Raw genomic sequence first — 17,093 nt, 5'->3', positions numbered from 1 at the left:
AGAAAGTTATTATTTGTTCCCTAACAATAAAGATCCAATCCTGGAAGGTCTGATTCTCTTAATCAGCAGTTGGGCTGACGCTATGATGCCAGTTCTCTCCCCGATTGTAGATTCTGAAGTCGATTACAGAGATATCACAAGACAGAAGAAGCCTTTCATCTTGGCGTTTATGACTGGCAAAGTGAAACTGTAAATTCTGAACCATTGGGAATGATTATCCCTTTCATGGATCTAACTCAGTGGCCATCACTGCTATATGGTTCACACTTTCAAATGCTCAATGTATGATTCAGTATTTGATGCCACCTTCTTCATCATGCAAGGAAGTTATAAAAATGGAAGAAGCGAATACTCAGGAAATTTTTTGCTTCAATTCCAAGGATAAAGTTTAACTATAAATTATAGATCCTAACAATACTTTAAGTTTTGTAACTAGATTAAAATGCTATAAAAACTAAGTATTAAATTGTTATCTATTGACCCCAAAAGGCTGATTTGAAGGCAATTTCTTTTGAATTATGTTATATTATTAAAGCACAGAAAACGACAGTAAACCAGAAATTTAAATGTACATTTTTACATACCTGGGAGTGGTTATATTCACTTCCATCAAGTCTTTCTTACTCTTCCTTGCATGTCATTTCTAAGTCAAGTGCTGCTGAAAATGTATACATTTAGTTAAAATTAACTACTCAGAAGTTAGATAAAAGGCATAATCTTTATAAAAATAGATAAAATAATTTCATCAATTGACAGTTTAAATTAGGCTTACTCTTCAGCTGAATGTTTATTTCTTTAAGAAATACTTCTGATTATCTAAGTCTTCCACAAACTATTTGGGAAATACTAGATGTCATCAGATTAAAGGCAGACAGACATCCCAACGTTTCATTCACAAATTCATCCACCAAACATGAACAAAACAAAGAGAAACAAAATATAATTTAAAAATACAGTACAAACACACAAAGTCACAACAGACTCTAATCTTTACCTCATAATAGTACCTTTTGAACAACACAGGGAAGTTCAACAGCAACATTGTTCATGGATTCCAAAGTTGTTACTTTTTATGCTTTTATCAGTTGCTTAATCTGAAATGTTTTTCTCTACTATTGTGACAAATTCCTTTTCCTCTTTTAAGACTTCGCCTGCTTGGTGAAGTCCTCCTGGATGACAGCTGTCTTTCCCCAGATAGATAGGGATCTCCTTCTTTGGAGTTACACCAGAAAAATCTCTCAAGTACAAGCTATCTTTATCACCTGAACTGTAAACTATTTCTTTACATGTCCATCCTCTTTGCTCCTACACTGTAGAGGACAAGCTCTTAAAACTATCTTTGTATATTTCTTTGTTTTACTCAGTATTTATTGAGTTCCTGCTTTAGCAGTAGGCACTGGTGTTTAAAGAATAATGTAGATAAAGGATGTTGTGACGGCTTTTCTAAAGAGAATGCCTGAGCTGAAACTTAAACAGTGAGGTCAGCCAGCTTCAAAGGAACAGGGGCAGGAAAGGGAGAGAGGGCTTTTCAGCACTGTACTAGAGGTTCTAGCCAGTGCTGTTAGGCAAAATAAAGAAACAAAAGGCACCTGGATGGGAAATGAAGAGGGAAAACTGTCTGCTAATTAGCAGGCAAAAGATTACATTATATCAGCCAGCTAACTCCACCCTATGCACTGGGTTGCTTGCTTTGGTAAAGCTTTACCAAAATGCAGCCATGCCCACTGACTTGTGTACTGTCCACAGCTGCTCTCATGGTACACTGCTGATTAGCTGTGACAGAGAATGTACTGGCTGCAGTGTTAAATGTGAACTATCTTTAGTAAGATAGTAGTTTAAAGAAGAAAAAGCTTCACAACCTTCGGTTACATAGAAAATGTGAGAGCATCTACAAAAAGGCTACTAGAACTAATAAATGAGTTTAGTAAGGCTGGAGGGCACAGAATCAGCACACAAAAGACACCTGGATTTCTATAATCAGAATGAAAAATCAGAAATTAAAATTAAAATATATTATTTTAAAATGAATAAATAAATATATAAAATATATTATTTACAACCTCACTGAAAAATAAGAAATACAGGTAAACTCATAAAAGATGGAAAGATCCATACACTAAAAACTCTAAAATGTTACTGAGAAAATCAAGGACTGCCTATATAAATGGAGAAATAAATTTTGTTCAGGCGTTGAAAATTCAATATTGTTAAGAAGTCAATTCTCCCCAAATTAATCTACAGATTCAACATAATCCACATCTAATTTCCAGAAGACTAGCAGACTTTTTTTTTAAAGAAATTGACAAGCTGATTCTAAAATTCATGTGGAAAGAAGGGCAATGAAATGAAACAAGATGAAGCCAGAGGACTGTGGCCTTTAACCATGCAGCAATGAGAAACACGAGCTGGATTTTAAGCAAGGGGGTAACATGATGAGATCTGAATTTTTAAAAATATGTGATAATCATGGTTGCAGGGCAGACGCAGGTTCCAGGAGGTGGAACGGATGAGAAGCAAGTTCTGAGGTTATTTCAGTATTCTAGGAGGGAAATTATGATAACCTGCCCTTGGGTAAGGGCACAGGAGAGAAGCAGAGTCAACAGAAAGCACCGTGAGCGGCAGTGATCACAGCCCTCTGGCCGGGAGTGCACAACACACCTGGTTCTGTTTCAGTACAAAGCGTGTTTCTGAGATGAAGCGCACCATCACATCCGTGCTCTGTGGGGCAGCGCTAGGTGTGCATCCTAGTTATAGTCTTATTTTTTTTAACACACTTCTTTGCCTGTCACTAACACACCTGTAATTAAAGGCATTAAAATGCATTGAGTCTATAAAGCAAATTTACATTTTTTGGTAATTTAATTTAACTTATTTTCAGGGGGAGGTAATTGGTTTGTTTATTAACTTTTTTTAAATAGAGGTACTAGGCGTTGAACCCAGGACCCTGAGCGTGCTGAGCACGCACTGTACCACTGGGCTCTACCCTCTGCACTTCTTGGTAATTTTAAAATGTAAAAACAACAACAAAAAACCCATCAATAAATATTTATAAAAGGTCAGCGTCTATTCCTCAAACCTCAATCCCACTTCCCAGAAGTAACTATTGTTAACAATTCCACGACTACCCTTCTGTGTATTTAAATACATGTTCTTTCTGTTAAAATGGAACGTAACTTTTTGCAATTGTCTTCCTCCATTTAACAATATATTGTGGACATTTCTCAGAACAGGTTGGACAGTGCATTCAGGTTAATGGCTGTTTACAGTTTTCTAATTTATAAGAGTATGGTAATTTATTCAACTACCTCCCTACCACAGGCACTAGCTGTTTCCTGGTTTTATTGCTAAAAATAACACTGCAGTTAAAATTCTTGTACATGTTATCCTTCACCACATGAGGACTAAATTCCTGAAAGTCACACTGTGAGACCTGAATTGTTTAACGCTAATAAATTTTCCTCTGAATGGTTGTTATCAAGAATTTATACATCCACCAATGAATATAAATGTCCTTTTTTCCACACCCTTTGCAGCAGTGAACGTAAATAAAAATCTTTTTAATTTGTACAAAATCTGATGGGCAGAACATAGCATCATGCTTCAATTTGTATTTCAGATTAGAAGTGAGGAAAATTTTTGAGAACATTTTTTATTTTTATTGACTATTTTTATTTCTTTAGTATATTGACCACTCATGACTTTTCATATTTTTCCATTTTCAATTATAGAATATGGATGATACATATATTTTAGTGACATATTTTAAACAGTTATTTTAATGCCTTTGTCTTTTAATTAAGTGATACAGTAATTTGCAGAGTTAATGAAAACCACATCTTTTTTTAAGAAACAGTGCCTTTACTATTCGGTTTGAAACAGAAGAAACCTCAGCTTTCAATCTTTAGTGTTTTCTGCAGTGTGCTTTGATTAGAAACTGTCTCATCTCAAACCAGGACTTTAAAGGCACTTTACTGACTTCACCTAACTCTTGTTTCCAGTTCTTTATGCATTTGGAACTCATTTAAGGTGTAAGAGAAGAATCTCATTCCCTTCTTTTTATGCCCAAGTTTAAAATGAACTTCTTGATTTTCCTAACAATGTTTCGAGTATTGATTGGAGTTGCACTGAATTAATAAATCTGGGTGCAAATTGATAATGTTGTAACACCAAGTCCTTCCAAAAAGGGTGATGGTATTCTCTCGCTTGATTTTACTCTACTCTGCTTTTATTTCCGTCAGTCAGATTTCATATACATACACATACCCATCTGTGTACATGTGCTATGTTGCCTATTTCTTGTTAGGACACAAGATTTAATGGATTTTGAACAAACTGTAAATAAAACCTATTGTTAGAATATAAGAAAGTTATTGGTTTTTATTCATTTATCTTCTATGGTACCAGGGCAGCCTTTCAGTTGATTTTCTTGGATTTTCTGGTAAACAATCTTATCGCCTAATTATAATTTTGTCCCTTCCTTTAACTTATACAAAACTCCTCTCTTTTTCTCTTTAATCACATTTTTCAGGACCTCCAAATTACTGAATAAAAACAGGATACCAGACATCCTGTTTCTCATATTAATGAGAACTAATAGGTATTCTTAAGTTGTAAAGTATCCACTGGAGCTAAGAGTTTTTAGGAAGTGGAACATTGAGACACATCACATGCCTTTTTATCATACACTGAAATAATCATCCTGTCCTCTAATCAATTAACATGATAAATTAATATACTTCCTAATGTTAAATCACTCTTGTATTCCTTAACCATATTTTTTTAGCATATTTCTATACTTGTTTTTTCAGATTTTACTTAGGATTTCTGTACCTGTATCATGTGAAATTGATCAGTTTTCTTTTTTTGTACTAATATTTTAGTATCAGTAATCTCATGGAGTAAACAGGGCAGCTTATTCTATCTTTATCTAAAGTTTTAAATAACAGGAAAACTTCTGACCTTGGAAAAGAGAATGCAGCCCTAAAACCATCTGAGTCTCATGCCTTTGGGGCAAAGGAATTATAGGTGAAAGATATTATATTTCAAAATTTATATTTATTGTCTTTTCTTGGGTCAGCTTTACTAATAATTTATAAGTCAAATAATTATATGTTTCAATATATTTTATTTGTAATATAAAATTATACACATTATCTTGTAATTTCAAAACGGTCATTATCTCTTGACAGTTCCCACTTTTCACTTTTTTTTCTTTCTTATTATATTATAGTCAGTTTACAAGGTTGTCTTAATTTCTGGTGTATATTCACTTTTCACATTGTATTTTCTCATTGCTTCATAATCAGATTGTTACTTTGTTCTATTTTCTTATTTTTTTCCTTTTAAATTAAATTTGTTCTTGGTTTAACTAAGTTAAACCATTTCTTATTGATATACTAATTTAATTTAATGTGTCTTATCCATATTAATTTCTTACACTCTTTTGAAGAAATTCCAAGATGAATATTTAAACAACTGATTTCCCACCTTCCTCATTTCCTAGAGTGAATACAATGCCCTCAGCATCAGCCTGTCCTCCACCCAAAGATCCAGATACGCAGACTGTCACTGTGGTTCATTAGTAACTGTCTACAATTTGTTTTCAATTTCCTTTAGCCACAGACACTTAGAAAAGTATGTTTAAAAATTTCCACATCTTTAGGAACTTTTTAGGTATCTTTTCTGTTCTTGGATTTCAGTTCTATCATATGATCAAAGAATTTGACCTCTGAGTTATAACTTTTTGAAAATTATATTGAGATTTTCTTTATACCCTAATACATGCTTAGTTTTTTATTTCATAAATACTTACAAATTAGTGTACCATCCTCCTGAAGTATTCTTCTGTCTTCTGCATTAACCATTTCTTCAAAGGACGTCAAAGGAGTCTTCATTGCCCAACTTGGTGCCTCTCTTCCATGACAGACATTTTCCTCAAATATGTGGAGATTCTTGCTAATCCATTTATAAAGAAGAACACAGTGATGAGTACTGACTGGAGATAGGTGTCCTCAAAACTACCAAGGCGGTAAGCCTATTCAGACTACAAAACACGGACGTGCGGTAAACGAGCAGATACCTTTAGTGTTTGACTCAAGTTCAGAATTACCCGGGGTTACTGTCTTGTTTCTCTCTTTGGCATCAATCCTCAAACCAAGAGTCTCCTCTCAACACACAGACACCTTACCACAAATGTGTCTTTTGCCCAGAAGACGGAGGCCAGACCTGTTCTGTGGCTGACCACTCAGCACATTCTTTCAGCCGCTGACTCCATCGGCCACCCCACACCCCACTACCACTGACTCAGAACCTGGGGGGGTTCCTAAGTTCTACTGGAAACAGCGTTACACATCTCTTTCATGTCACTGTTGTAAGTTTCATGAAGGTGATAACGTGTGTCTTTTTCAGTTATGTAACTGTCCCTATCACCTAACGCCCATCACTAGTGCCTGGTACTAAATAATTATGAATGGATATATATTCAATTTTGATATCAATGTGATTTCACTGACTTTGTAACTTACAGAGTCATCAAATTTCTGGCCCATTTATGAAACCCTTCTGGCTGCTGCCCTTTCCCCTCATTTTTATTTATTCATCTTTTCATTGCAAAGGGATTTTAAAAATGAGGGAAGTAAACTAATGTGCTTGACTGTTTTGGAGGAGGTTTCCTAGAACCTGATTAACTGTGGAACTTCTCACTCACATTCAAAATCCAGTTATTTTATGTTTCCCAGATTACAAACTACATAGATATATCCATACTAGTTGATTCCAAATATTCTGTAAGTTCTACTGTGAGCCACAAATAAATGTTTATAATCATTAATTTCATTAAGAAAGACAAATCAGAATAGTAAATAAATCTATTATTTTTTCAAAATAAAACAATTGTTGCTTCATACTGGCCAGTACTGAAGATCTGAACAAATTTTTTTGAGAGTTCTTGAATGCTGTCTGCACAAGCAAGAGGCTTGCGTAAAGTACTAAATATGTCTAAGCAACCTGGAGAGAAATTGTAAAAAGTAAATTTTCTAATTGTCAAACAAACAAAAGTCATAAAGTACAATACATAATTTTACCAAATATTAAAAAAAGCAATGAATTTTGCCTTTTGTTTGTCCACATATGGCTCTTTTAGATATTTCTAACAGCACTGCAAATCTAATCACACTCCTTCATCACTTTCATTAGATTATCTTTTGTAATATGATATACAAATATAGCTGCCAATTAAATTACCTTCAAACCAAGAGATAAAAGATATACATGGACCATGAATGCTGCTAGTGAGGCCTGTGTACTCATCTCCGCAATAAAGGCATGTCAGAGATTAAAAAAAAAAAAAAAAAAGATAGACATGTTTAGTTAAAGTTTTTGGTTAAGAGCATAAAGAGACAAAGAATTTATATTTCCTAGCGATAATTTCAACACCCAACTGAACAATGTAATGCAACACTGGGAACCAGAGGTGTCATTGTCTTTCTCTCTTACAGCTTCATAGACGTGGGTATGAAGCAGGTTCCCTCCATCGCCGTGAACACTGCCCTCATTCTTCCTGACCCCTGTCCTTGACTAGAGGGCCCCATTCTACTGAACACCCAGGTTCCCAGGGAATTTGGGTGCAGCAACAACAGAAACGTGTTCTCCTCTCTCCCTACATCCCAGTTAGAATCCAGGATTTCTGTGAGAACTCTAATAATCAAGCCAAGACACCCTTTCCTAATACCTCTGCCTGCCTAAGCCAAGAAGAAACAGCTGGCAGTCAGAGGAACATCTTAAAAGGAAATGTAAATACTCGGACTAGGTGAGCAATAGTAATAATAACAATACTATAAAACAATGATAATAAAAAATTTGACTCTGCTGATCACTTACTGTGGGCCAAGTACTTTGCTTAGATCATTACATTTGATCCTCCAAAGAGAGATCAGGGGTTATTCCTCACACTTCATATGAGAAAACAGAGATTTACTGTAAATGCCCCAGTCACTCAGCAGCAGGACTGAGTCTGGTCCTAGTCTACTCTCAACCGCTAAGCCTCAGGGCTTCTCTCAGGACGGAGGCAGTAGAGCATAAAAAGAAAACAGAAGCTGATCTTTAGTGCAAGCATCTAAGCTCAAAAACTTCATCTTTTCCTTACTTGTGAGTTCTTTATTCATCCTATAGCTCTCCTTTTTTGTTTTTCTTCCCTGAGAAGGGAGATGCGAGATGTCTCCAGAATGGCCTGGGTGAGTGGCTGCAGCACCAGCCTGTCCCTGGGGCCGCACAGACCTGCCGCCTGCTCCCGGCCTAGGGGCCCGGCTGGTCGCTGCTTCCCCATCCTGTAGCTCGTGTACAAAATAAAGGCAAAAGAAGAATGAAGGATCAGTAAATGATTTAAGTTGATGTGAAGTACAGCTTCAAATCAAAACTTCCTCACAAAACTGTTCAAACCTGTTCTTTAATTCCAGGGCTTTTATCATTTGTATTGAATTTTTAAAGTCTCTTCTTCCAGCAGCAAGTATTTTGATAAGCCTCTCACATCCATTGTTTGAGTATCATGAAGTTGACTTCCCTTTTAATAAAATGCCCACTTAGTATAGGACACAAGTGAGAAAACACATAGATGTTCTATACAAGCAGCGACCACGACTGTTTCTTTAACATATTCTCAGAGGTCACTGTGTTACTTGGAATCTAACAAATATTGGTCACATAAAGTTAAAACAACAACAACATTCCACTATTCCAAATGCTACTTAGTGTGCTGGATTAAGTCCTGGAATAGAAAAAGAACCCTAACGGAAAAACTAGTGATTTGGGGAAATTCAATTTTATTTGGTAAAATCTAAATAAAGTCTATACTTTAGTCAAAAGTATTGTGCCCATGTTAATTTCTTGGTTTGGACAAAGGTGCCGTGGTTGTGGAAGTAGTCAACGTTAGGGGAAGAGAGGTGAGGGGTATACAGGAACTCTTTGTGATGTCTTTGCAATTTTTCTGTAAAACTAGTCATTCCAGTGAAAACTTACTCTAAAAAAAGGGGGGGGGAACAACTCAGGAAAGAAGTTTGCACATAGAAAACGTTAGTAAGTGGTGTCTATGAAATTATTAATAGTAATACAATGGCTTACTTTCATTGGAACACAAAATACATTAGCTTACCATTTTTATTTTCCAAGGACTGTGCAGAAATATGAGATGTATGCCAATGGGAAGAATCTTTTCTGCCTCTATGAAATCCGGGAAGTAGATTGTCGCCCAGTTGATCACTCTGTCCAATTTTTAACTCACATAACCCAAGGTCCCTTATATTAAGTATAGGCTTTAAAAGATTAAAACAATCAAGTCAGCATTATTATCAAGATAATTTAACTCAGAGTACTTATGAACTGAAACAATGTGAATTTTTTAAATCTAACAAGTGTTTTCAATCTCCCTTTCTTTCAAGTATTTACAAAATAAACTGGTGCAAATTTACTTCTAGATCTAGTTTTACTGAGGTCAGTCACGTGAGGTTTGACAAAGGTGAAAAAAGTCATAGTCCGAATATTATCACCTGTCTGGAGTTTTAAAGAATCTTCCAGTCCCTAAGGGCCATAAACAAAAGCCCATCCAATAAAGACTTGCTGAGATTCTTATTTGAACTGAGAGGTTCTGTAAGTTACCCATCTCTAACTTCTAACAAGGAGGGAAACTGAACAAGGAGAAGATGTCTGAAAACTAGTCAAGAAAATACACTCACCTTTAAAAAGTCTACAGTAACCAGAAATAGGAGAGGGGTGACTTATCGTCTTGGCCTATGAGCCGACGGGGACACTAAGGACAAGTAACAACTTGCAGCCCTGAGAAGCTATGGCTGCCTGCACAGAGAGTGAAACCAAACAGAACAAGGGAGACACCAACTTCCTGCGTCTGAGGTAGCCAGTTCCACGGATCACACAGCTCCAAGTGAGAGACAGGGGCTTGTCAGTTACTAGCTTTGTGACAAGTCATTCATATTCTTAGAATCCATTTCCTCATTAGTAAAATGACTATAAAATATACCCTGCCTATTTCACAAGACGATAGTACGGACCAATGGACAAAATCATGTCTCGCTCAACTACTTACACTAACGTGCAAATTAAGAAAAGTTAAAGGCAGCATGACATACTTAAAAGTGCTTCGTAAGATACTAAAAAGTGTACAATATCAAGCACGTTATCATCATGGAAACAGGATTATAATACTCAAGAGCTACAAGGATATTTCATCTTTTAAAATGGGGAAACCAAAAAGTCTGTTTACAATATAAAGGCTTAAAAAGGGAAATGCAGATTTTTAACTAAGACGGAAAATTATCCCCCTGCTGAATGGGCGATGGGTCCTAGGAACACAAAGAGAAATAAGGTTCATAGGAACGTGGTAATTATCATACAACATGGTAACTGCTGTTACACAGACAGTGAAAAAAAAAAAAAAAGCTGTAAGAGATCACAGAGCAACTAATTTCCTAAGTCAGATAAGGCATCACTGAAGTAACAGCTAGTTACAAAATGACGGGGAAGAGGGCCACCAAAAAGTCATCAAAGGGCCTGGGATGCAGTAAAAAGGTTAGTGATGGAAGAACGGACTAGAAAGATGGGCTATGGCCAGATGGTGAAGAGCCTCGTTGGAATTTAATTCTGTAGCTGGTATCGTTAGTTTTGTATTATAGGAAGAATGTAGATGATGAAGGTAAGCTGGAGGAGAGAAGACTGATGAAACAAGAGAAAAATGGTATGACCCTGAACTGAGCCCTGATTAAGAAGGATGCAAACGCCAAGTCACAGACAACAGATGTTGGAAGAAGCCAGTGAAGTACAGGCAATGGGAGGGAGGCGGGCTCTGGAGGGGTGTGCTGGTTGTCCATTTGTCTCTCAGCTCCTCCTTATTCTTTTTGTTGGCTCCATGAACATAAATCTGGGCCCTTTAAATATTTTTCCTTTGTTGCCTGGAATGGCGCTCAGCGGTCAGCAGAGGGCACTGGAGAGGCCTTGTAGGAGGAGTCTCTGCCCAGGTTCAGGCTGGTGTGCTCACTCAGCAAGCTCTGCTGTGCACGAGCCATGGTTTCCTCAGCATCTGGCTCCTGCCAGTCGTGCAGCTTCCCCAAAGCCTATGCCCCTGCAGTGCACGGTGGCCAGTAAGACATCGCCCCAGGAACAGCTTTCCCTGGGACTCCAGGGGGCAGATTTCCATCAGGCTCAGCTGGCGTGGCACCAGTGACTTCTCTGCCACTCAGCAAGCCAAGGCCGTGGCCTCTCCAACAACCGCAGAACCTCAGCCCAGGAGTGGAGGCTCCTCCTGGGATGCTCAGCCCTGGGAGTATTAGCTGCTCCTTAAATCTGCGAGTCCTATAGATTTGAGCTTTCTTTATTTATTACTAGCCAGTCCCTAGTTATTCCAATCCCCTGTAAGAACAGGTTTTTTTAAATACTAGACTAAAAAATTATACTAATTAAATTTTCACTGTTCAAATGACTATGTGGTCTCTCCTGGCTAGACCCAGACTGATAAGGAGGGGCTAACACCACTGTAAGATCAGATACACTGGAATTTGGGGGGAGTAGCTCAGTTTTAGACATCTTAATTTTGAGATCCTTGGAACTTATCCAGAGGGGTATTTTAAAAAGCCACCAGATAATTACTTTAAAACTTTAAGTACATTAGGGTTAAAGATATATTTAGCAGTTATCAGCATATAGAGATATATAGACATGAAGATCTATAAATGGGTAACATAACCTGGGAGACTGTGTATAATGAAAATTAGATTATGGGTCAAAGCGGACAAACAACAAGTTCATACTGTACAGCACAGGGAGCTACATTCAATATCTTACAGTAACTTATGGTGGAAAAGAATATGGAAAGGAATATATGAATGTTCAAGTATGACAGAACAATTGTGCGGTACACCAGAAACAGACACGACATTGTAAACTGACTCTTCTTCAATAAAAACGTATCTGTAGATGACGGGTAAATGCACAGTACACTCACTATTTTAAGTGTTGGCAATAAAAAAAAGTCCAGCAAAATAGAACGAGAAATAAAATCATTGATGTAGGATCACTCAATTTATGAGAGTATTTTGAAAGCACTAGATGTTCCAGCAAGGTCAAATGCTAAGGAAAAAATATGTGGATTTTTTAAAAGAACTATATTTACTGCTAAGGAAATCAACAAAATATAGGAAAGTAAGTCTGTAAAATGGTAAAAGTAGTAGGCAAACTATATAATCTAATACAGCTGATTTCCTCATTATTTACAAAAATGAGTTCTTTGTGGAAATAACTAAGCTTAACACTTAGCAATAAAAGTAGATCACTCTTCTGGAATAACTTTTCTAAATGAACCAATTCACAGTATGACAGGTCCCTTTCTCCCTCTGCTCTTCTCCATCTCAGCTGCATCTTGCACTCATCTCCAGAGCTTCACTCGAGAACTTCTCACTCCACTTCCATCCTTCCTTGGAGTCAGCTCCCTCCTATTTCTAGCAACAGACTTTGGGGGAAATCAGCTTAAAAAAAAAAACCCTGACAGATTTTTTTCAGCAATAAGTTCTGAACTTCAACTTGGATGAGAGCTCATTCCTGTGCCCAGCTTCCACCAGTCTGTTGCTAAAGCAATCTGCCCCGAGGTGTGGCTTCTTTTGCTCAGTTCTCTTTTCTCCTTCCCACAGGGGAAAATAAAGAAAGAAATATAGAGAGACCTGCCCTCAGAGTGTATTATTTTCATTTTGACCCTTTTGGTTAAGAACTGCAAAACCAGCCTCTGGAAGCCTTTGCAGGTCCTGCGGGGCTGGTCCTGCACCCGGCTTGGGAATGTGGACACAGTTGGCATCTGTTGTCTTGGGGGACACAGCCAAAACTGAGTCGGGAAGTTTCATTTTAATAACCTGTCATGTGTGGATTTTAAAAAGTTAGTGTCTTTCTTAATCTTTAAGTGAAAGTTAAGTCAAGACGCTGGCGATCATCGCTAAAGTAAACTTTTGGAAAGCATCCATCCTACCCAGGGAGTCCCAGGCATGAACCTGGTGTTGTGTCGGACGACAGAGGACAACCAACTCCACATGGAAAGGGACTGTCCTGTGCCTGGGGTGATCTTAGGTGACTGGGAGATACTTAATCCTCACACCAACTCCGTAAGTCTCCTAGCCCCTTAGAGATGATGAAAGCAAAATCAGGTGTAATTTGTCTAAATTCTCTTAGTATAAAAATGATTTTACACAAGCCCTACATAAATACACACTGTCCCGAGCCTTGGAAGGGTGGGGCGGGGTGAGACAGGGCAGGCTTGAGGAAAGGTCACTCTGCGGGCAGGACTGTGGTGTGGGGATCAGGGAAGGCTGTCTGGATGGAGCAGTGGGTTCTAAGAAGAGAGTGACCCCCTGGCTGGGCTACCTGGATGATCTGTCCTGGGTCTGGACAACTCCTAAAGACCAGGTCAGCAGGGCTGTGAGAGCAAGTGTGTAAAGCAAACTTAGCAGCCCTTCACCCAGTCCTCCCGACGTCCTGCGCCCAAGGAGGGGCACCAGGGGCAGCTGGACACGGGCCTCCCTCAAGTGGAAGCACATTCTGCACAACAGCCTTGGGTGAGGCGTGGAGGCTGAGCGAGCTCAAGGATGCTGGAGCAGGTGCAGTTACCCCAGAGGACGGACTCCTTAACTCATCCAACCCTGCGAGTGCCCTTCACGTGAGGACTGAACAGTGAGGACAGGACTTGATGGTGATGCCGGAAACCCTCAAAGTTCAGAGGGAGAGGGTTTGCTTTTTGTCCCCCAAGTGACTGTCACTAGAAGAACATGAATTCCAGTTTCAAGTGCCTGTGAGAGTTTTGTCTCCCAGCACATGATGTCCATCACAGGTCAATAAAGAAAACAAAACTGAAGTCTCTTGTGCATGATACACCTGAGGTGCAAATCAGAAGCCAAGCTTTCACACTGGGCCGTGACGAATGCACCAAAGAGCAGGTCTTGTAGGTATCGTGTTTACGTAGCAAAGGAAGACGAGATGATGCTAACCCAGCACAGTCAAAGGCCAGGGACACAATGCGTCTTACTCTTACACGTTTAAAATATGAAAACAAATAAGATTTCTATAGGCAGTTCAATTTTTCCCTGATTCCATATCTACCTTCATCAGTCTCTAAAGCAGCAGGTAGAACCCAGGTGTTCCCAAACCTGCCCACTGGATCCTACCTGAGTGTCCTTCCTCACCTGCAGCAGCTTGATCTTCGCTACTGTATGTGCTCTCCACCCTTTAGTTCTGTAGAAACACAAACAGGAGTAATAAAGTTATTAGAAAGTGTGACGAGCCTGTTTCTCCTATGTCACTGGAGGTTACTGTGAGTCACAGAGCTTCATTCAGATTTTTCTTCCAGATTCTCAGATCTTACCTGTCCTCCGTGTCTTATGTAAATAAACTGAGTTAATTATTGACTTCACTAAATTCATTATAAACAGATACATCTGGCTAGTGGCTGCCATACTGTACGGCACAGCTTGAGAGATTCAAAGATGAGGAGGGTGTTACCACCCTTCCCCTGGTTGGTTTTTTTTTTTTAAACTGCAGAGTCATTTCCTGGTTTGATCTGATCATTCATTTCTAAGTATTTCTGTGCTCGTGCACACATGCCAGGAACTATATGAGGCCTTGGGGACACCCAAAGAGTAATGTCAACACCAGGTCCTAGAAGACTCCCTAGCAGGAAGCCAAGTAAGCAGAGGTGCCGGTCACGGCCCCGTGCGCCTGTGCTGGACTCACTCAGAGAGCAGGTGCAGATGGGAGTGAGCGGCACCGCACTGTCTTCACGAGCCCATCCTTCTCACCCTGACTCTGGATGAGCTGGAAGGTAGGGGACAGGGCCCTACAAATGAAAGTGACTTGTACACTAAAAACTACAGAACACTGCTGAAAGAATGAAGTAAGTTCAAATATTTGGAATGACCTGTCATGTTCACAGACAGGAGCCCTTACGCTGTTGACATTTTCATACTATCCAAAGTGACATAAAGATGCACTGGAACACGTGTCAGAATTCCCCCGTCATTCTGACAGTATGGAAAACACATTCCTAAAATACATGTATAAACACAAAGTACCCCAAGGATCCAAAACAGTCTTGACAGGAGGAATAAACATGGAGGCTTCACCCTTCCTGAAGTCAAAATACATGACACAGTCCCAGCAATCGAAACAGCATGGGACTGACACAGAGACAGGCAGACAGACCTATGGCCCAGACTAGACAGCCTCAAACACGCGCACACATGTGGCACCACGATCTCCACCAAGGTTCTAAGGCTCAACAACGGGGAAGAAGAGTCTCTCCAACAACCAAAATAATGGACAGACAGGCTGCAGGATGGGATAGAAATCTGAAAACCATGTAACTGAAAAGGGGCCAACATCCAAATTACATAAGACTACTACAAATCAAGCTGCCCCAAAAGGATAAATAACTCAGTTTAATAACGGGCCAAATACTTCAAAAGACGTTTCTCCAAAGAGAAATACAAAAGGCCAAGAGATAAGCAAATGTTCCCCACCTCATTCATCATGGGGAAATGCAAATCGAAACACAAGAGGTATCACCTCACACCGATCAGGATACGTTTTATTAATAAAAGTTACCGGTGTTGGGGGAAGGGCATAGCTCGGCGGTAGACTGCATGCCTAGCACGCACGAGGTCCTGGGGTCAATCCCCAGTGCCTCCGTTAAGAAAATAAAGAGAGAAACTTAATCCCTGCCCCCCAAATTAACAATAAATAAATATATATTTTTTAAAAAAATTAATCGGTGTTGGTGAAGATGTGGAGAACTGGAAGCTTTGCATAGTTTGGCGGGAATGCAGAATGGTGCAACTATTATGGGAAACAGTACGCAGTTTCCAGGAAAAATCACAAATAAAACTAACTTCTGTTGCAGGTGGATTCCAGGTATACATACAGCAGAAATGAAATCAGTATTGCAAAGAGCTGTCTGTAACCCCGTGTTCACTGCAGCACTGCACACAACAGCCAAGACATGCAAACAAATCCACACGTCAAGTGACTGCCCTACGACACTGGGTACGTATCCCTACAAACACCGCATGAGTTTCCTAGTCCATCAGAGAGAAAGAATGCTAAATTAGAGGTCAAGTTCCTTGTCCAAATTCCCTTAGCCTGAAAATGGTGCAACTGATGTCCTACAGGAGATGTGGCCACATAAACACACAGCACCTGCCAGGGTTCATTCACCCCAAGACTTGGAAGGACCGGGAGGGAGGGTACGGGAGCCCCTGAGGGAAAGTCCAGTCTGGGCATGAAGGGGGTGTGAGGGGTCAGGGGCGGGGTGTGTGGCTGGAGCAGCACGTCCTGAGAAGAGGAGGGCCGCCCTGGCCCTGCTGTCCAGAGGCTCCGTCCTGGGACAGAACACGCCCAGGAGACCAGGTCAGGAGGGCTGTGAGAGCAGCCGTGTGATGCGTGTCCAGCAGCCCCTCACAGTCCTCCAGACTTTCTGCTGCCCAGGGAGGGGCTCCAGGGGCAGCTGGACATGGGCCTCCCTCAAGTGGAAGCATATTCCGCACAACAGCCTTGGGTGAGGCATGGAGGCTGAGCGAGTTCAAGGATGCCGGAGCACGTGCAGTTACCCCAGAGGACAGATTCCTGAACTCATCCAACCCTGCGCGTGCCCTTCACAGGAAAAATTAACAGTGAGGACAATACCTGATGGTGAGGCCAGAAACCCTGAAAGTGCAGAGGGAGAGAGTTTGCTTCTCATTCAACACCTGACACTCAATGGAAGACCTTGGTCTGCAGTGCCAGGGGCCTATGAGAGTTTTATGTCCCACCGGATTGTGTCCACCTAGGTCAGTAATGAAAACAAAATCTAAGTCTCTTGTGCACAGTGCCTTTGAGGTGCCCATCAGAAACCAGCCTTCCACATTTGCCAGTGACAAAAGCAGGAAGGAGCAGGCCTTGTTGAAAAGGAAGAAAAGTGATTACAAATGGCACAGCCAAACCCAATGGGCACAATCTTCTTACTATTATTATTAGAAGTGAAAAGAACATTTCTACACACATTTCTTTTTTTCTGATTTCAT

At 39.8% G+C, this 17,093-nt stretch overlaps 1 protein-coding gene across 3 annotated transcripts in view; it reads right to left on the bottom strand.

The window, feature by feature from the left end:
• The window catches only part of LOC106728836, a 72,898-nt gene that overhangs the window by 874 nt on the left and 54,931 nt on the right, over window positions 1–17,093 (bottom strand). For 2 of the 3 annotated variants that reach the window (XR_004314580.1, XR_004314579.1), the window contains 4 exons: window positions 14,223–14,271; window positions 7,243–9,305; window positions 5,813–5,955; window positions 585–658 (listed from right to left, as the gene is read on the bottom strand). Coding sequence is in view for 1 of the 3 variants with exons in the window: in XM_032466729.1 (XP_032322620.1) it covers window positions 14,266–14,271 (6 nt within the window). In the remaining 2 variants the exon portion in view is untranslated. Of the gene's footprint in view, window positions 1–584; window positions 659–5,812; window positions 5,956–6,976; window positions 9,306–14,222; window positions 14,272–17,093 lie in introns of those variants that run through there. The other variant, XM_032466729.1, reaches the window with a different exon arrangement.

The sequence above is a fragment of the Camelus ferus genome, chromosome 23 (assembly GCF_009834535.1).
Source record: "Camelus ferus isolate YT-003-E chromosome 23, BCGSAC_Cfer_1.0, whole genome shotgun sequence".
Lineage (NCBI taxonomy): Eukaryota > Metazoa > Chordata > Mammalia > Artiodactyla > Camelidae > Camelus > Camelus ferus.
This window is presented reverse-complemented; position numbering and strand designations above follow the sequence as displayed.